Consider the following 20,492-nt stretch of genomic DNA (forward strand, 5'->3'; position numbering starts at 1 on the left):
CCTTTCTCTTTTTTTTCAGGGCAATCTTTTCTGTGTTGGACCTAATGAAAGTAGACATGGCCAACTTTGCTATCAGCAGCATCAGGCCACACCTCATGCAGCAGTCAGTTGAATATGAGAGGAAGAAGTTTCAAGAGGTGTTGGAGAAGCAGCCGAGTAAGTTTAATGTGCTGTGGCACCTTTTCATTGTTGATGTTGCATCTTAGCTGCTGTAGCTTGTTATTACATAAAAACTAACCACTGAGCCAGGTGGTGTGCATGCCCTTAATCCCAGCACTTGGGAGGCAAAGGCAGGTGGATCTCAGAGTTCGAGGTCAGCCTGGTCTACAGTGGGAGTTCTAGGACAGCCAGGGCTACACAGAGAAAACAAACAAAAAACCCAAAAGCCAACCACTGTTTCTAATTCAAGACTAGGATATACGAGGGTAGGTAGTGTAACTTGAAGAAGGAAAAGCATGGGATGCTGTTAAGCATCAAAACCAAAATAATAATAATAAACTCAACTGACAAGCAAAAGCTGTGTGGGTAGCACATGAGAATAAAAATGAAAAGAATGAAGATTACTAGATTAAATATTTTCCCCCAAGGAAAATACCAGTTTCAGTTAAATTATATTTCTGGTCTTAGTCTTAAAATCACGACAGATCTCTTTCAATTAACTTTTCTCGGGCTTATGGAAGCAGCAGGGAACTTCACTTGTTTCTATGAATAAATCTGTTTTCACAACCAGTAAATGCAAGTTTTTACTCTTAGTTGTTGTTTTTTGTTTGTTTGTTTGTTTGTTTGTTTTTGGTTTTTTGTTTGTTTTTGAGACAGGGTCTCAAAATATATGTAGCCCTGGCTAGCCTGCAACACTGCCTTTCTAGTACCGGGATTCAAGACATGCACCACCACACCCGACTTTGCTTTTGTTTTTGAGACCAGGTCTTGTTCTGCAGCCCAGCCTGGTGCTCTGTGTGAAATCCAGCTGGACTTAAACTATGGCTGTCTTCCTGCCTTTGATTGGGAGAAAATGTCATTTTTTGCAAGCCTCGGGTGACGGCAGGGAAACAGCTGACTGAAGAGTTTAGACTGGTTGTGTTTGTCGGGTGCTTTCGGGTGCAGTGTGTGATGAATTCCATGTAGCAAGCTTTGCTGATGCGGAAGTGAAAATGGCCCTCCCTGAGTAGCTCTTGTTGCCTGACCAGGTGGTTTAGTTCAGTGGCCCCAAAGTTAATTCCTGCAGCCTCAGGTAGGAAAGAGAGGAGAGTAGAAGTAGTGGAAGAAGATTGGCTGACATACCATTCAGTCTATCTGGTGCCATTGTACCCACTAGGAGGCACCTGGAGAAACAGTCTCCTGCACCAGAAGCTCAGCTGCAGTGAAAGACTCATTGCTGAATAGGAGGGAGCCTACCTGGTCAGGACCAAATGGAGAACTCTGTGCAGGGGTGCACCGTGCACCTGGGAAGAGTTGACAGCAGCTGTAACTCCTTACAGCTAAGCTGCCTGTGTGGTTTGAAGGAGGCCCCTACCAAGGCTGCAACACCAGGGCTGCAACACCAGGGCTGCACTTCTTACTCACAATGAGGAGGACCTGCTATGTTACTCAGCTTAGGAAAGCAGTGGGAGCCTAAGGACCACAGACTGCCACCGAGGGCCCCATTGACAGTGCTCACCATGCAGTGAGTTACACACCAAGACACAACAAGCAACAAGCCTGTGTGTGTGTAATCCTGACTGACCAACTGGTGTCTTTTCCAGAATGTAGTCACTGGGCCTTCTAGAGAGGTGAATAAGAAGAAAGGGGTAAGATCTAGCTAGTGAGCTCTGTCAGCTGTGAAGCTTTGTTGTTTATTTATTTATTATGTATACAGTGTTCTGTTTGCATGTACCCCTGCAGGCCAGAAGAGGGCACCAGATCTCATTACAGATGGTTGTGAGCCTCTATGTGGTTGCTGGGAATTGAACTCAGAACTTCTGGAAGAGCAGTAGCCAGTGCTCTTAACTGCTGAGCCATCTCTCCAGCCTTTGTCTTTGTCTTTGTCAAGACAAGGTTTCTCTGTGTAACAGCCCTGGCTGTCCTGGCACTCTCTTTGTAGACCAGGCTGGCCTCAAACTCACAGAGATCACCTGGCTCTGCCTCCTGAGTGCTGGGATTAAAGGTGTGCACCACCACCTTCTGTTCAGATAGACTTGTCTGAGGTCACGAAGCTAGTGGTGAGCAATACTGTGATCTGGATTGAGTTCTGTGGATTCCAAAGTTCATTCTCTATCCTGAGTTTCACTGTAGGAACACTCTTCCTTAAGGTAATTCCAAGAAGTGTCCCTGCAAGTGTCAGGGTGATGACTGTAGCCCTGTTTCCACAGACTCCCTGGACTTTGTCACCCAGTGGCTGGAGGAGGCCTCAAATGACCTTTTAACTCAGAAGTACAAACATACCCTGCCGGCTGGGGGAGGGGCTGCCGGCTCTGGGGATGCTCCAGTGCTGACCCCTGTTTCTGTCCAGAATTATGCCTACTTGAGGCTTCTCAAGTGGGACCACTTCCGGAGACCCTTCCCAGAGGTAGGTTCTGCTGGCATTTAACCATTTGGATTTTGTCTCATGATGCTTTTGTCAAAGAATCCTAGTATTCTGATACAAATCAGACCCAAATGCCTTCTTTTCATTTGAAATTATAATTACTTCTTTATGACTGTTTCAGTGTACAAAATAATGGGTTTCATTGTGACATTTTCATATGTATTACTGCACTTTGCTCATATTCATCCCTATTACCATCCCTTCTCTTTCTCTGTCTTCTGCTTGTCCCCTTTCTCTCTCCAAGTAATCCCCCTTCTGTGTATGTGTGTACAACCTACATATAGAAGACATGCAGTACTGTCTTGTTTCCCCTCCCTCCATTATTCTCTCTTGTTCCCCTCCCCACTCCTCGTTTTGAGGCAGGGTCTCTCTCTGTGTACCTGCAGCTGTCCTGGAGCTAGTGCTGTAAACAGGCTGGCCTAGAGCTCTCACAGATCTGCCTGTCTCTGCCTCCTAGTGCTGAGATCAAAGATGTGAGTACCATGCCCAGCTTTTTCTTTCCTTTTAAGCCCCTTCCTTCCTCAACAGTCTCCCTTTGGCTTTTATGTCATTCTCTCTCACACACACACACACACACACACACACACACACACACACACACCTCAATGTAGATTGTGCCTATGAGAGAAAAGCTTTGGACTCACAATGATTTAACTGCTGATGCTTCCTGAATGCTGGGATTACAGGTTTGACCTATATGGTAGGCTAATTTTATTCTTGATGGCTGAATGAAATGTCCCTGTGTATACAGAACACATTTTTTTTTTGCAGAATTTTTTATTTGAATTAGAAACAAGATTGTTTTACATGACAATCCCAGTTCCCTCTCCCTCGAGTCCTCCCCTACCACCCCCGCCCCAACTAAAACCCTATCTATCACCCATCCCTTCTGCTCCCCCCTGGATGGTGAGGCCTTCCATGGGGGGGGGGGTCATCAGAGTCTATCATATCCTTTGGGATAGGGTCTAGGCCCACCCCCGGGAACACATTTTCTTTATCCCCTCCTTTGTTGATGGTCATCTAGGTTGGTTCCATATTTTGGTTATTGTGAGTGATACTACAAGGAACATGGACATAATTCCTCCTTAGCTTACACCATATAACTACAAATCTATATATTTGATCACTCTGAGACTTTTTTTTTGTTTGTTTTTCAAGACAGGGTTTCTCTGTGTAGCTTTGGAGCCTATTCTGGCACTTGCTCTGGAGACTAGGCTGGCCTGGATCTCACAAGAGATCTGCCTGCCTCTGCCTCCCAAGTGCTGGGGTTAAAGGTGTGTGCCACCAACACCCAGTAAGACCTTTTTTTTTTTTTTATCTTATTTATTTGTTTTGACTTTTTCTGACAGGGTTTCACGTAGCCCAGATTGGCCTTGAACTCCTAATTTCAACCTTCCAAGTGCTATGATAACAGGCCCAGCCTGTCCAGTTGCTTAACATGGAATCATGCCACATCTATCTTTTTGTGCCTGGCTTGCCTTCATGTTGTCTTCAAGGCTCATTTATGCGGCCATGTCAGTATCCAGCTGTGTGTGCACACTGCATTTCCTTGCCTTCTCAGCCAGTGCTGTGACTGTTTCCACTTAGACTATTGCGCATTCTGCTTCCATGAATATCTGTGCTGTGTCCTGTGTGAGTATATGGTGTCAGCCCTCTAGGCTGTATGCAGGGTTGCAATTACTGGGTAGACTCCAGGCACACCACTTTGAAAAACTGCTCAGCTGCCCTCCTGGCCCCACCAGCAGTGTTTAGTTCTGCCTGTCTGTGCTGCTGGACTTTTTATACTGTTTTTATTTGTCTTGATAAAACAAACAAAAACTACAAAACTGGTACTGCTTCACAGCTCGACCTACAAAAACTTCTGCCCCATCCACAGTGAGCAGTATTTTGTTTTTCCTGTGCTTTTTGCAAATTCTTCTAGCTGCAATAGTCAATCAAGGGGATAACTAGTGGGGGATCCCCATTTTCCTGGCAGTAACTAATCTGGTATGTGGTTTCCTTAGTCTCCTTTGAGGGTGCCTCTTCCTATTTCTAGCATTAGCTCCTGCAGCTTCTGTAAATCTCTTTTATGTTCCTTATTCTTCCTTTCAAAGCCTGTAAGCTTCTTCGATTCTTGCCTCTGAGTGCCCTGCTGGTACATAGAGGAACCTAAGGGTGGTGCTGACTTGTTGGGAGCAGCATGAAAGCTTTGGGTGGTTTTCACTGGACGGCACATCCTGAAGTCAGGTCCTGCCAAAGTCAAGTAATATCACGGTCACATTAGCAGTGAAATGGAAAGAGGCCACTGGAAAATAGCAAAGCTGTTCATGAATGAAGACTAGTAGTCTTTAGAGATAGTTGTATCTCATAGAGAGTTTGGGCTCTCACTCCATTTGTTTTGTTTTTGTTTTATTTTTAACATTACAGCCTAGGCTAGCCTCAAGCTCTTGTTGATCCTCCTGCCTCAGCCTCTCCAGTGCTAGGATCACATGCATAGTCCACCTCATCTGGTTTGACCCTACATTGCTAGTGTCTTGATTAGCTTCTTACAGCAAAGCAGGTTCCTAAAGCTTGTTTGATTAACCTGTAAAAATGCAGATCTGGGGCTGGAGAGATGGCTCAGAGGTTAAGAGCACCAACTGCTCTTCCAGAGGTCCTGAGTTCAATTCCCAGCAACCACATGGTGGCTCACAACCATCTACAATGAGATCTGGTGTCCTCTTCTGGTGTGCAGATATACATGGAAGCAGAATGTTGTATACATAATAGATAAATAAAATCCTTTTAAAAAATGCAGATCTGAGTCAGGCATGGGTGGTGCATGCTTTTAATCCCAGAGCTCTGGAGACAGAGGTAGGTGGATCTCTGTGAGTCCAGGGCTAGCCTGGTCTACATAGAAAGCTCCTGGACTGTTAGAGCTATGTGGTCTCCAAACCACCCAGTCCCCCTAAAGAAAACAATCAAAAACCTCTTTACTAAATCAACATATACTTAACCATCCTGCTGCTCTTCCCTCAACCCTCTGCAGTCTCCCGTAGGTGGGACCTGGGTCCTATAACATTGGTATATGCTGGAAGAGTGAGACCTGGGTCCTGTAACACTGGTACATGCTGCAAGAGTGGCACCTGGGTCCTATAACACTGGTATATGCTGGAAGAGTGAGACCTGGGTTCTAAAACACTCGAGTTTCTGGCAGGGAAAGACTGGTTTTATAACATGAGAAACAGTCCACCTTCAGATGGCTTTGTGTGGTCATCAGTTCTGCATAGTTTGTCATTTTTTATTGTTTTTACTCTCCTTACCTGAGGTTGTTGTTGTTGTTTGTTATTCTGAGACAGGGTTTCACTCTGAGACATATAGCAATTCTCCTGACTCACCCTTCTGAGCGTGTTTGTGGGTGGAGGGATGGAGTTTATGGACTGAGCAACCGTGCCCAGCTTGCTCAGTGCTTGAGTCTCCTTTGTGCTGTGTGTACTAAGATGAATAATTGTAAGCTCTGCTTTAAGGAGCCCCTCCCCTCTATCAGCTCTGGTGACTCAGCACGGGTGACTTCCTGGTTTGTGGGGACAAAGATGGGGTCACAGCACTTGGATGCTTCCCTTTTAAATCTGGGAACATCAGTCCTGGATACATGGGAAAGCATTGGCCACTCTAGCTCCATCTTCTTACCCTTTCCGTCCTACCGCTCGCTGTATGGTCTGTGAGATTGTGGCTCCCAGCCACTCCCCTGCTGCTCAGCCTTCTTCATCTTTCCAGCAGCTGTACAAAGAGAACCCCTTTTTGCATAGCCTCGCAGAGTAAAGGAGACTTGCCTGAGGTCTCACTTCTGTGAAGGAGTCAAGTCTGGATTTATCTCCAGGCCTGCCTCAGCTGATGATGCTTAGTGCTCTGCCAGATCTGAAAGGAATCCCGGAAATCTGAAAGGGCGCCACAGAGCGGGTAGAGGTGTGGCATCACTGCCCTCTGCTGGCCAGTTTGAGTCTCTGCTCGGCGGTGACGTGTGTGTTCATTGCAGACCGTTTTGATGGACCAGTCTCGTTTCCAAGAGCTCCAGCTGCAGCTGGAGCAGCTAGCCATCCTGGGGGCTGTGCTACTTGTCACACTCAGCAGCGCCACACCTGGAATTTCTGGCCGGGCTGACTTTGCTGAGAAACTCAAGATGACTGTGAAGATTCTGCTCATGGACATGCATCTGCCGTAAGTGTCTGGGGCCCTACAGGGGATGGAACTGTAGTGTACATGGGAGTTTCCAGTGTAAGGCCTTTAGAAGCTCAGAAAAGACTTTGCCTACCTGCAGTTTAGTCAAGTTACAGGGAACTGTACACTTAACAAGGCTCTAGGACTGTGGTTTTTAAATGTCTGTGCTCAAGGCCCACAATGAGCAATTTGGTTTCTACCGTGCCTAGTACACTCTAACATGCATGGAACTGAAGCAGACACTTCTGGAGGTGGACCTTACCCTATGTTTAACCTTTTTTTCCAACCTAGTCTTACTTACCAACCAACAAACAAAACGCCCCACTGCCTTCCACCCTCTGAATTGTTTTCACTACTAATTAGCAGTAAAAACCATAACCTTAAAGAAAACAGTGTAACCTATGCCTCAGCCCCCAGGATAGCCAGTTGCTCCAGCTGTGGCTCTTGGGAGAGAAAGGTCACAGAAGAAATGAACTTCACTGCTCAGGGGCCGGCCCATGACATTGCCTCTCTGCCCTTTGCATATACCTTGTAGATATCCGTGCCTGCCTTGAGTGTGCTGTCTTATCATGCATCAAACTTCACACTGCGGAGTCTCTAGTAGGTGCTTCCTCAACACAACCAGTATAGGACTCCCATGATTCACAGCACACGGAAGGGGAGGTGTTTGAATAGTTCCAGTGAGCCCTGGGTCTGACCACGCCCCAAGCAGAGACTCTCAGAGGGAACCTCAACCCTGACCTCATCTGGCTAAGTCAGGGTTCAGGGTTCTGTGAAGAGACACATGACCACGGCAGCTCTTATAAAGGAAAACATTTAATTGGCACTGGTTTACAGTTCAGAGATTCAGTTTTTTGTCATAATGGGGGTGGAGATAAGCATGGCAGCATGTAAGCAAACATGGTGCTGGAGAAAGGGCCAAGAGTTCTATACAGGCAGCAAGAATAGAGGGAGCCAGAGGACCTGGCTTGAGCATTTGAAACGTCAAAGCCCATCACCAGTGACAATTCCTCCAACAAGGCCACACCTCCTTCAACATGACCATGTATCCTAATCTACTCCCTAAGCATTCAAATTAGAGTCTATGGAGGCCATTCTTTGTTGTTGTTGTTTGGTTAGTTGGTTTTAGTTTTTTGGTTTTTTTGGGGGGTTTTTGAGACAAGGTTTCTCTGTGTAATACCCCAGGTTGTCCTGGAACTCTGTCTATAGACCAAGCGAGCCTCAAACTCACAGAGGTCCACCTGCCTCTGCCTCCTGAGTGCTGGGATTAAAGGTGTGCAACCCCACTGCCTGGCAATGAAGGCCATTCTTATTCAGACCACCACATCATCCTTACAAAAGGAAGGATTGTACTGCTGAGTCTGTACAATGTGTGTCTGTGACCAGTGCCTTTGGGGCATAGTCACACATTGTGACAAGCAGTTGACTCAGCCAAGGACACTGCTGATCCCAGGCCTATCCTGATGCTAGTGCCCAGGTCCAGCCTTGGGCTGTCCGCTCCATTTCTTGCCAGTGCAGACTTCCTTGGGAGCCCTGGCTGCTCGGGCTGTACAGAGCAGCAGCAGTGAGTCCTGGGCCTTGCTCCCTCACTTCCCAGAAGCTCTGTAGTACAGAGGCTCCAGACCCTGAGACTGATGCTTTGCAGTTACACCGAGTGAATAGTCACTACCAGTAGCTGTGAGTGACACAGCTGAAAAGAAAACATTCTCATGGGGCCTTACTAGCAGGAGCCTGTCTCACAGCTATTACCAAGGGATCAAGGGCACTTGTTTTCCCCTGTGGATTGTTTCTTGTAAAAATATCTAATGTAAGCTAGTCATGGTGTGGACACCTGTGATCCCAGCATCTGAAAGGTAAAACAGGAGGACAAGGACTGCATGGCTAGCCTTGGCTACCTGAGATCCTGTCTCAAACAAACAAACAAACAAACAAAACAACAACAAAACAAAACAAAACAGAGCAGCTGAGGAGGGTCGGGGATATACCACAGTAGGCAAAGTGCTTATCATGAATGAGGTTTTGGGCTTGATCTCCAGCATGGTAAAAAAACAAACGAAACAACTACAACAAAAACCCAATACAAAGGAATACTCAATGAGAAGGGCTTTAACACCGCTCTTGTCCCAAAGCTACCAAATTTCTGGTTTCTGTGTGTTCCTCTAAGGTGTTTGAAGTCAGTCCCAAGCTTACTTTGTCACATAGGCATAAGGGAGACTTTGTGCTCTGAGGCCTGAGGATATAGCACTGTTGGTGAGTGCACGCCTAACATGTGTGTGCCTAACATGCATGGAGCCCTCATCCCCAGTGCTGTAAAACCTGGTGTGGTATTGCACAGCCTTAATCCCAGAACTTGGGAAGTAGAGGCAGGAGCATTTTTACTATATTCAGCTGTATAGGAAGTTCTAGACCAGCCTGAGGTACATGAGACCCTGTCAACAAACAAACACAAAACCACCTTGGTGGGATTAGACAGAGATGCACAGCCTAGGCGGTGAGGGAAGCGGGGGAAGCCACAAATCCCCACAAAAGTCTGTGCTGTCACTCTTGCCAGGAGAAGGCAAGTGATGGCACTTTGTATTCATGAGGCCTTTGTTCTCCTAGCTGCCCTTTCCCTTCTCTGTTCTAGTTCCTTCCATCTGGAGGATGCTCTGACTTCCATTGGGGAGAAAGTGTGCCTGGAGGTGAGCAGCTGCCTCTCCCTGTGTGGATCCTCTCCATTCTCTATCAACAAGGAGACTGTGCTCAAGGGCCAGATTCAGGCCCTGGCCAGTCCTGACGACCCCATTCGCAGGATTGTGGGTACGTTTGGGGGACAGTCTCTCAGAGGGTGTCTTAGTTACTTTCTGTTGCTGTGATGAAACACCATTACCAAAAACAACTTGGAGAGAAGGGGATTTAGTTCATTTTAGAGCTGTCAGATCACACTCCATCCCTGAGGGAGGTCAGGACAGGCAGGGACTTGGAGGCAGGCACTGAAGCAAAAGCCATGGAGGAATGTTGCTTATTGGCCTGCTCTCCATGCTTACTCAGCCTGCTTTCTTTCTTTTTTTTTTTTTTTTGTTGGGATTTTTTGTTGTTGTTTTTTTTTTTTTTTTTTTTTTTTTCGAGACAGGGTTTCTCTGTGGCTTTGGAGACTATCTTGGAACTAGTTCTTGTAGACCAGGCTGGTCTGGAACTCACAGAGATCCTCTTGCCTCTGCCTCCCCAGTGCTGGGATTAAAGGCGTGCGCCACCATCGCCCGGCCAGCCTGCTTTCTTATATAGCCCAAGACTGTGTCTCAGGGTGGCACCACTCACACTTTGCTGGGGTATCCCACATCAATCATTAATCAAGAAAATGGCCAGGGGTGGTGGTGCACCTTTAATCCTAGCACCTAGGAAGCAGAGACAAGCTATCTCTGAGACTAGAGAGAGAGAAGCAAATGCCCCACAGACCTGCCTGCAGGCAATGTGATGGAGGCATTTTCCCAATTGAGGTTCCTCTTCCAAGAACACCTTAGCTTGTGTTACCCACCCCCCCAAAAAAAAACCCCAAACCAAAACAAAACAGGAAAGAGGGGCCCTCAGAAGAAAACTGGAAGGGCTAGACTCCTCCCCACTCAGGAGATAGAGGCAGGAGGGGCTTTGTGAGTTCAAGGTCAGCCTGCTCAACAGTGTAGGCAGAGTTTTCCTGTCCTGACCACCTGATCCCAAATAACTGACTCAGAGACTTAATATAAATTATAAATGCTTGGCCAATAGCTTAGGCTTGTTACTAACTAGCTCTTACAACTTAATCCATTTCTATTCATCTATGTGCTGCCCTGAGGCTTGTGACTTTTACCTCTATCCCATTTTGTGTGTCTGACTTGTTCTCCAACTGGCTGGTGACTCCTCTGACTCTGCCCTTCCTCATCCCGTCATTCTCAGTTTGGCTTTCCCATCTAACTTTATCCTGTTCAGCTATTGGCGAGTCAGACTGTTTATTAAACCAATCATAGCAACATATAGTCACACAGTATACAGAAGGATTATTCCACAGTATTTTGTCTAATTAAAAAGGAAGGTTTTTAACTTTAACATAGTAAAATTATATACAACAAAAACAGTTATCAAGTGAGAATTACAGTTACAGTATCAAGTCTATTTGTATTTGGCAAAATTAGAGAAAATACTCTATTATTTATTTTATCTTGGTGAGTCTAAAGTTTTATACCTAATTTGCTTTCTATCATAACTAAGGAAAACTATATGTTTAGCTGTTTATAGTCTTTAACTCTATCAAAGACCCCAGAAGGGTGTAATGTTACCTAACAACAGGAACATCTGGCTGCCTGGACAGTTACCCAAATTTCTGTAATGTTGGGGCATCTATCTTTGGCCCCCAGGCCTAGTATATCTGACAGACTTTTCTGAAAAGAGGGAATTTTAAGGACTGCCCTACCTTGTCTTGGCAAAGTTTGGCAGTCACCTTTTTTGTGTCCTGCTGGTGTACTTTAGACAGTATACTGCCAGCAATTGAAGCAAGGGCAGTTTCTTTGCCTGTATGCCTAGATTTTGCCATAAAGAAAACAAACTCATATGGACTTTCTTTGATTTGCCCATCATCTTCTCTGAAGTAGATTGGTATTGTCAGGAGCAGACATGTTTTACTGTCATGAAAAGCCTTAAGTTATTAAACATATTAAATACCATATTCTGTAGGTCTTTGAAGTGTTTGAAGACCATCTGTCTATCTACATATATCTTTTTAACCTTGAAAACTTACCTAATGTTACTAAAAGTTTGATTATTATAGATTAACTACTAACCTGTATTTCTTAATTATATATTACATTTTAAAATGAGCTGCATAAGTACAATAACCCGAACAAGTAGAAACATACCCAAGGTATAACAAAATTAACTTTAAATTTGTATCAATATATAAAAATCCATACCAATGTAAAATATTTAAGACTAGTAGTTGTTTCTTTGGTTCAAGAATCTACCCTTTTATCCTATCTTTTTTTTTTTTTGGTTTTTCGAGACAGGGTTTCTCTGTGGCTTTGGAGGCTGTCCTGGAACCAGGCTGGTCTCGAACTCACAGAGATCCACCTGCCTCTGCCTCCTGAGTGCTGGGATTAAAGGTGTGTGCCACCACCGCCTGGCTTATCCTATCATTTCTATATCCCTCTTTTTCTTTTCAGAAAGAGATCCTTTCATCTAATCTCTTTTGTTTAGCTTTTTCCCTGAACATTACCAATAACAGCTTGTAATAACCACCCCCTAAAGGATGACAAACATCCATAACCAATTTTTTGGGGAATGTGGCTGTAGTTCTCTAGACTGCTTCCTGTTGTTTTGGGGGCATTGACATCTTTTGAGGAAATTTGAGAAAATTTAGGATTATTTTTAGGTCTTGGGTAGAGTATTCTGTGAGGCTAGAATATCATAGACAGCGGCCTTGAAGCTGTTCTAAATGCTGGATGACCTGAGCCATCCCTTCCCATTGGTGTCTGGTCCCATTGCTCTGAAAATACTTACACTTTTAAAGGCAACATATATATCTGCATTAATACAAGTATATACTGTACAATGTACATAAGTCAGCCAAATATGAGTTTTTGTTATGTGTATGAGCAGGTGAAATATACATCATGTGTCTTGTAGTTCTTCTAGGCTTATTTCTGCAGTTAGGATTTCAGGGGGGCCTTCCTCAATCATACCAGATTTTTTTAACCCGGAATGAACCCACAGCCTCTTATTTCCTGTGGAAATAAAAGCTTAGCCTCTCCCCCAAAATAACATCTTTTGACCTAAATTTTGAAGTCAAGATACTTCTAAAACATATGGGTTGGTTGAATCTAGCAATTTTCATAATCCACTGTCTCTTAGCAGCCAAAATATTCAAAACAACACAGTGACATACAGAATCTAGACTCTCTGTGTATTTCCCATCTTTACATGGGTTATTATATTTTTTTATTACTTTATTTATTTTTTAAGGACTTTTCCTACCCTTTTTCTTTTCTCTCCCAAGCCTATATATATTTTAAAACACACTGTAACCCATGAAGAGGGTTTTTTTTTTTTTTTTTCCTGGCTGAATCTATCTTTACTGTGTATCTGTAACCTTTTCTGTCTTCGTGAGCAAAACCCCCAAACCCACCATGCATCATGCTGCTGGAGCTGTGAAGCCCACGGGCAGTGCCTGGGAAAAGGCTGTCTGTATTGCGGCTCATGTGAGGGACTGCAGGGACCCCCCACACTGCTTAGCGCATGGCAGTGGGTAGCTGGCTCCATCTCCCAGGCAGCTGTGGGAGATGTGTCTCTGCATTGCTGCTGGGGTGAGACTAGGAAGCTGCGTTGTTTTGCCCTGTTTTTGTGTCTTTAGAGCCTTTTTTTAGGGGCTGGAGAGATGGCTCAACGGTTAACAGCACTGACTGTTCTTCCAGAGAACTCAGATTCAGTTCCCAGCACCGACAGGGCAGCTCACCACTGTCTGTAACTCCAAGATCTGACACCCTCATACAGCATACATTAGGTCTTCTGTGGATCTATGCCAGACATTGGGCACCACTATATAGTAAGTTACAGGTCCGCCAGTGCCCCAAAGTGAGACCCTGTCTCAAAACAGTCAACAACAACAACTATAGCAACAAAATCTGAGAGGATTTGATGGATTATGAGTGGTTCTGAGTGCTGCTGGGTTAGGAGAGGATTGGATTCATCACCAGTGTGATAGGCTGATCAGAAGGACAGGCAAGGACCAGAAGCCATCATTATCTCAAAGGTTCTGACTTCAGTGTCACAGGCCTTGACTCAGATCCTTGTCACTAAGTAATATTTCATACAAAATGAATAATATGAACTTTTAAAAAATTAAGAGAGTTTTTTTTTTTTCTTTTTGGTTTTTCGAGACAGGGTTTCTCTGAGTAGCTTTGGCACCTATCCTGGCACTCACTCTGGAGACTAGGCTGGCCTCGAACTCACAGAGATCTGCCTGCCTCTGCTTCCTGAGTGCTGGGACCAACGCCCGGCAAGAGAGTTCTTTTTAGCCACATTTTAATGTGTGAGTCACTGAGGAGGAGGCGTGTGCAAATCATAGAGCTTGGTACTCAGCCTGGGAAGGCCTGTGAACAGCCTGAAGTCTCCACACTGCCCTCGTATCACCATCTTATGTGTTTCTTGATAGAAGCACCAGTTACATACACAGCCCTAGTGGGGGTGACACGAGACCTCTGTAGCAGGCTTCCTTCTGGGCCACCAACCATCTCATGACATGGAGACTTATTATGAATGCTTGGCCTTATCTTATGCTTGTCCTACTAGCTCTTCTAACTAATTTCACCTGTTTCTCTTCAACTACCTTTGTCTCAGGGTTTTTTTTTTTTTGTACCTTTCTTTCCTTATATCTGTCTGTCAGCTGCCTGACTGGCGGGCCCCAGGTATCTTCCTCTTACACTTCCTCCATTCTCTTGAACCTAGATTCCTCCTACTTATTCTCTCTGTCCGCCAGCCCTGCCCATCCCTCTACTCATTCAGCTTTTTATTAGACCAATCAGGTGCCTTAGGAGGGCAAAGCAACACATATTTACATTGTTAAGCAAATGCAGCATAGATAAATGTAACACAGCTTTGCCTAGTAAAGTAATATCCCACACCTGACCTCCACTTCCAGATGGGGCTTCCAGCTCTGGGAATCTCAGGAGAACCAGATCCCTTTAGGAATGGAGAGATGTAGGACCCAGCTGTCAGTGTGTTTGTGTTTGTGGGTTCAAAGATACCAGTTCATACTTCAGAGTGTATCCCAGTTCAGAAGGCAAGGCGGGCAGTTTGAAAACTCTAGAATGGTTGGAGAGTATCAACTAGTTGACATCTGTGGTCTTCCACTGCGAGCATCAAAGGAGGAAGCACGTGCTGTGTCATGAAAGACAGAGCACGAGTTAGTGGGACAGGACCCCATCCTTCCCCCATTCCTCCTTTCTCTTTTTCTCTTCCTTCTCTTTCCTTCTGATCTTTTCAGTTATGGAAATTGAACCCAGGGTCATTCACTCCACCATGGAGTATTCAACCCTCTTTACTTTTTCAAACAATTTTTTCTAAGATTTTATTTGTTTATTGAGACAAGGTCTCTATAGGTCTGGCTGGACTTTAACTCACAGAGATCCATCTCCCTTTGCTGGTATTAAAGGCATGTGCTGCCATACCCAGCTTAGATTTGTGTGTGTGTGTGTGTGTGTGTGTGTGTTCAGAGGTCAGTGCTCTTAGAGCTGAGCCATCTCTCCAGCCCCAGATTTGAACTTGTTCCTGCTTTACTTTTCTTTGTGTGTGTGTGTATGACCTGTATGACCTGTGGTCATGGCCAGTGTGGTGTCAGGACACTGAGGTGTCCTGCTCCTCTAAGAGCAGAGCATGGCACTGCTGCAGACTCCCTGTGTGCACAGATGTGTTCTTCCTAGCTGCAATGCAAAAGTTCTTCAGATCTGATCTAGGGGTGACAAGGAAAGACCTCCCCCAGAAGGTGATAACTCAATTAACTGAAACCTAATCAGACGTGTATAATGTCACCCTTAAGGAGACACCCCTGATCACTTTTCTTTCCACCATAGAGTCCCGAATTTTTACCTTCTTGGAGACATACCTTGCGTCTGGTCATCAGAAGCTATTGGCTACAGTGCCAGGGGGATTGGGTCCCATTCAGAAAGAGCTGGAAGAAGTTGCGGTGAAATTTGTGCGCCTGGTCAACTATAACAAGATGGTGTTCTGCCCTTACTACGATGCAATCCTCAGTAAGCTCCTCCTCCGATCCTGAGGTGCACAGCTGTCTGCAGCACGCTCCTTATCTCCTCAGAACCCGCTCTCGCAGTGCCATTGCTGTGGAGAATGGCATGTGGAACACTCCTGTTTAATAGCGCTGTTCCAAAGGAGGAATAGCCTATGTCGCTATGGAAAGACTCGCTGAAGAATGCACCGAGTTCTGTTTTGAGGACTGTATTTATGAGTACAAGTTTACAAACTCAAGAAGCTTTTGTTCTCTTGAGTTTACAGGTAGCACTTAGCTTTCATCAGTTGGCTGCCACTGTCTCTGCTCCTGCTGCATCAGGTTGGAGGAGCTGGTTCTCCCAGGAGCCTGGGACCTTTCACTTATGTGGGTCATTCTTTCTCAGATACTCCATGTTGACAGTCATAAGCCATGACTTGTTCTCTTTCCGCCTTTTACAACATTCCTCCCACTGCTCTTCCCTGTGAGTGGGTCTTTTTTGTTTGTTTGTTTTCTTTTTTCCTGACAAAGTTTCTCTGTGTAGCCCTGGCTGTCCTGGAACTAGCTCTGGAGACCAGGCTGGCCTCAAACTCACAGAGATCCGCCTGCCTCTGCCTCCCGAGTGCTGGGATTAAAGGCGTGCGCCACCACTGCCTGGCCACTGTTGGTGGCTTATGATCAAGCTCTCTATAGCTGTACAGTGTCCTATCCCACTCCTTCCCCACCCCCATCCATTTATTGCTTCTTGGGTCTGGTCTAGCCAGTGTTTAGAGCCCTTTTGTTCTACAGCAGTGTGTCTTGATATTTATTTTGTCTTATTTTTTCATCAGTAGTAGTATTTTTGAGACAACCTCTCTATATATAAACCTCTGGCTGGCCTGGAATTTGCTATGTAAAACAAGCTGACTCAAGACTTGCATCAATCCTCCTGCCTCTGCTTCACACATGCTAGGATTACAGGCCTCTGCCACCATACCCATTGGATATAACTTGATTTCTATAATCTTGTTTTGTGGGCTTGGTATGTCATACAGTGGTTAGTGATTGCCTAGTATGCATAAGACCCTTGGATTGATGTCTTGCATCTAAACAATGAAAGGTGTATACACACACACACACCAGGCATTGAGAAGCCATAAGCCCCTGTACCTTCAGCTGCTTGAAAGGTAGGAGGATTGTTTGTGTCCAGGAACTCAGGAGCAGCCTGGTAATAGAGACTGTACCTTAAAAGAACAAGGACAGAAATACTGTTCTTTCTACAGAAGTGCACCTGAGCCAGGATGGCAAAGCTGAGGCTTATGGAACCAGGCATGGTGACAATGTGCCTGTAATCTTACCTCTAGGAAGGCCGAAGCAACAGAATTGCAAGTTGAAGGCTAACCTGGACTACAGAGTGTCATTCAAAAGCAAGACAATGTGCTGGGCAGTGGTGGTGCGTACCTTTAATCCCAGCACGCAGAAGGCAGAGGCAGGGGGATCTCTGAGTTTGAGCCAGCCTGGTCTGGTCTACAGAGTGAGTTCCAGGACAGCCTGGCCAGGGCTATACAGAGAAACCCTGTCTCAAAAAAACAAAAACCAAACAAACAAAAGGACAACACTGACATATGAGGTCTAAAGAAATAAAACCCTTTTACTTTTAATCCTTAAAAGATAGACATATAGTTTAGTATAATCCACTGTAATGAATACACAGATATGCTGATGGAATTCTAATTTAGAAGGTAGATTTAAGTGTTTCAGGTGAAATAGCCCAACCTCACTAGTCTACATAAGGAAAAAAGTCCCCAGTATTTGAGCAGAATTGTTAAGGAATTTGAGTGACCAGAATTTCTGACATAGCATGTGACCACAAGAGCGCTTTGGATGTGGTACAGATGATCTGTTAAAAAAGAAAAATCCAGATGGTGGTGGCATGTGCGTTTAATCCCATCATTCAGGAGGCAGAGGCAGGCAGATCTCTGTGAGTTTGGGCCAGCCTGGTCTACAGAGGGAGTTCCAGGACAGCCAGGGAATATACGTGAAAGTCAGTCTAAGAAAAAGAAAATATGTTTACTACTGTGTATATTTTAGATAGGAACATTATAGTACAAGCAGAGCCATGAAATTAGAATGATCTCTAGACAGATTACCTGGGCACCAGAGACAAAAGGAATATTCACTCTCAAAATTATCCAGTGATAACAGGATGCCGGAGATTGCATAGTGAGCCTAGCCTGGGGAAATACACTTAAAATCCCAACACTTCAGAGGCTGAGGTAGAAGGCCAGCCTGGGTTACCACCTGAAAAAGAAAATGAAAGAATGGCTATATTGAGGATGGTTTCTTCAAATATGCACTACAAACTACTCTAATGCTGATTTTTGTTTTCAACTAAAATAATGTCCTGGCTGTGGTGATGTGCCTTTAATCCTAGCACTCCAGAGGCAGGAGAAGGTAGATTTCCATTAGTTCAAGGCCAGCCTTGTCTACATAGTGGCTTTCCAGGCTGTCGAGGGATGCATAGTGAGACCCTGTCTCAAAAATAAATAAATAAAAGTATGCTGTATCATGTGCTCTGATTGTTATTATTTCTGATAGAGGGTCTCTGTGCAACCCTGGCTGCTAGAACTGCCTCTGCAGACCAGGCTAGCTTTGAACTCAGAAATTTCCCTCCCTCTTTCTCAAGGCATGTGCCACCACACCTGGCACATTAAAGTTTAACCAGATGTGTCTGAAAACACCTGAAATATCAGAACCCAGTGGGTGGAGGCAGGAGAATTAGGAGTTCAAGGCCAGCCTTGGGTTTTAGCACATCTGAAGCCAGTTTGGGCTAAATGAAACAAACAGAAGTATTAAGGTTTAGGTTTCAGGACAGATTGTCTGGAAGAGTAATTAGATATTGCCCTGGAGGTGTAGATCAGTGGTAGAGAGCTAGATTAGCAGGTTAAAGATTACAGATTTGAGCCTTGGTACCCCGTTTAGTAATAACATGGAGACTTGTGGACAAGAGTGTAGGAGGAACTTGAAAGTTATTGAAAACAGCTCTGGCAACTGTTGTTGTGTGGCTAGGGCCAAAGGCCCATTTTGGTATGAGTAGTTGTTTGCTCTGAGCCTTCTGCTCAAGGACGTGTGGTAGCTGTGTTTGTACAAGAGTTAAGTATGCATTAGGGTTTGCTATGGGAAGGCATTGTGGTGGTAATAAGCAGAGGGAAAGCACTCCAGGTAGAGGTGTCAGGCCCTGCCTTGCTATTTTTTTTTTTTTTTGTTAAGATTATGTTTGTGTCCTGGTGTTTTGCCTCCATGTAAGTCTGTGCACCGCATGCATGCAGTGCCTGGAATACCAGGAGACAGCATTAGATCCCCTAGAACTGGAGTTACAGTTGTTAGCTGCTTTGCGGCCTCTGGGAATCGAACCCATGTCCACTGGAAGAGCAGCCAGTACTCAGTAACCACTGAGGCATCGCTCTAGCCAGTCCCAGGATTTATACAAGAGACTTGGATAGGCTTGTAGGAACTCAGGCAGAAATGATTAGATCATTATTAAAGGGACTTCTAATCTATAAAAATATGGCAAATTAGAAAACAAAAAGCTGTTTTAAATGTAATTGCCTGTCATCTCAGCATTTGGGTAGCTGAGGCATGAGGATTGAAAGTCTGATACTAGAAGAGAGAGATCAAATGTATCCTCTTGTCTCATGCCCCTGGGATCACTATAAACAGGGCAGGCTGGCTACATTCTAGGTGAAAAGTACTTTAAAAGAGTAAAAGCTCATCTCTTAGAGTATTCAATGAGGCTACTTCTGGAAAGTTCCTTGAGGGAGAAGCTCACTGGTGTCTGTGCTTATTGAGGCCTGATTCATCGTGTTTGGGAATTTTTCTCTCCTCCAAGCCTGAGGAGCAGAGCGGAGCCTTCACCCTAATGCAGAAGATGGATGCAGTCACCATTTCCCACCAGATCCCATAGGGATCTCAATCCCTAAAACACTAAAAGTTAACACCTTTTCCCTCCTGGTTCCTGAGACGGGACAACTTGAAAGTTTGGTGCATAAACAAAGACCTTTACAGACTCCAAGCTCAGTACTTCTGTATCATCTGCTGCTGCAGTTTCCTTGGGAACAAGGAAGTGTGGTCCATGGCCATGGTAACCACTGAATCCTCTGTTGCTTTGTGAAAGCAATTTAACTACTTTTCTTTCCTAGCTTCTCATAGGATTAACAGGGAGAGCCAGAAAATATTCACTTAGGTCATTTACTCAAGAACCATTATTCAACATTTACTTGTGGGTTGTAGCTTAGTGGTAGAATGGTTAACAGCATGAAGCCCTGGATCTCTCTCTCTCTCTCTCTCTCTCTCTCTCTCTCTCTACACGCACACTTTCCCAGCAGATGGTTATTTCCTCCGAAACATTGAACATTTATTTGTAGGTGCGGGATGTAGCTCAGTGGTAGACTGCTTCTCTAGCAGCACGAGGCCGCTTCTTAAAAGCTCCCTGATAACTGGATTTCGATGAACTTCCTAACAGGTTTGTGGAGATAAATCTTTTTGTGAAACTTCTGTTTAGTTGGTGCTTCAACCACACATGGGCAGAACCAGGTACAGCCAGCATCGCCCAGCCTTTTAGAGCTGATAGTCCTGAATAGCAAGAGTAGCAGCTGAGCCTCCCTGGCTCTCACTTGGGTGGAAAGGTGAGTGGGTTCCCAGTCAGGTATTTGGGTTTGTTGTTGCTGAACTTGAAGCAGCAGATGGGATTCTCTAGCTACACAACCCAGTCTAAACACATTTCAGGTAACGAGCAATACTGATAAACGTGCTACTGATTAGCTCACTGTTAAGTGAGCCAGGTGTATTGGAGCACACTTTTAATCCCAGCACTGGAGAGGTGGAGGCAGAGGAGTCTCTTCAAGTCCAGACTGATCTACAAAGAGAGTTCCTGTCCAGCCAGGGCTACACAGTGAGGGAAAAAAAAAAAATAAGGGATCTGTTCTCTGTGACATACTAGCTAAGTCACATCTCCTGTTTCCACCTTGAGAATGAGGCAGCAGCCATGGC

At 45.0% G+C, this 20,492-nt stretch overlaps 1 protein-coding gene across 3 annotated transcripts in view; it reads left to right on the forward strand.

Moving 5' to 3' along the window:
* The window catches only part of Tcp11l1 (t-complex 11 like 1), a 38,240-nt gene extending 20,224 nt beyond the window's left edge, over positions 1-18,016 (forward strand). For 2 of the 3 annotated variants that reach the window (XM_027422334.2, XM_027422335.2), the window contains exons 6-10: positions 20-156; positions 2,349-2,545; positions 6,558-6,739; positions 9,366-9,538; positions 15,313-15,515. In XM_027422334.2, coding sequence (XP_027278135.1) covers positions 20-156; positions 2,349-2,545; positions 6,558-6,739; positions 9,366-9,538; positions 15,313-15,515 — 892 coding nt within the window. Of the gene's footprint in view, positions 1-19; positions 157-2,348; positions 2,546-6,557; positions 6,740-9,365; positions 9,539-15,312 lie in introns of all 3 variants that reach the window. The other variant, XM_027422336.1, reaches the window with a different exon arrangement.
* Positions 18,017-20,492: the final 2,476 nt, after the last annotated feature.

This window comes from Cricetulus griseus, chromosome 6 (genome assembly GCF_003668045.3).
Source record: "Cricetulus griseus strain 17A/GY chromosome 6, alternate assembly CriGri-PICRH-1.0, whole genome shotgun sequence".
Taxonomy (NCBI): domain Eukaryota; kingdom Metazoa; phylum Chordata; class Mammalia; order Rodentia; family Cricetidae; genus Cricetulus; species Cricetulus griseus.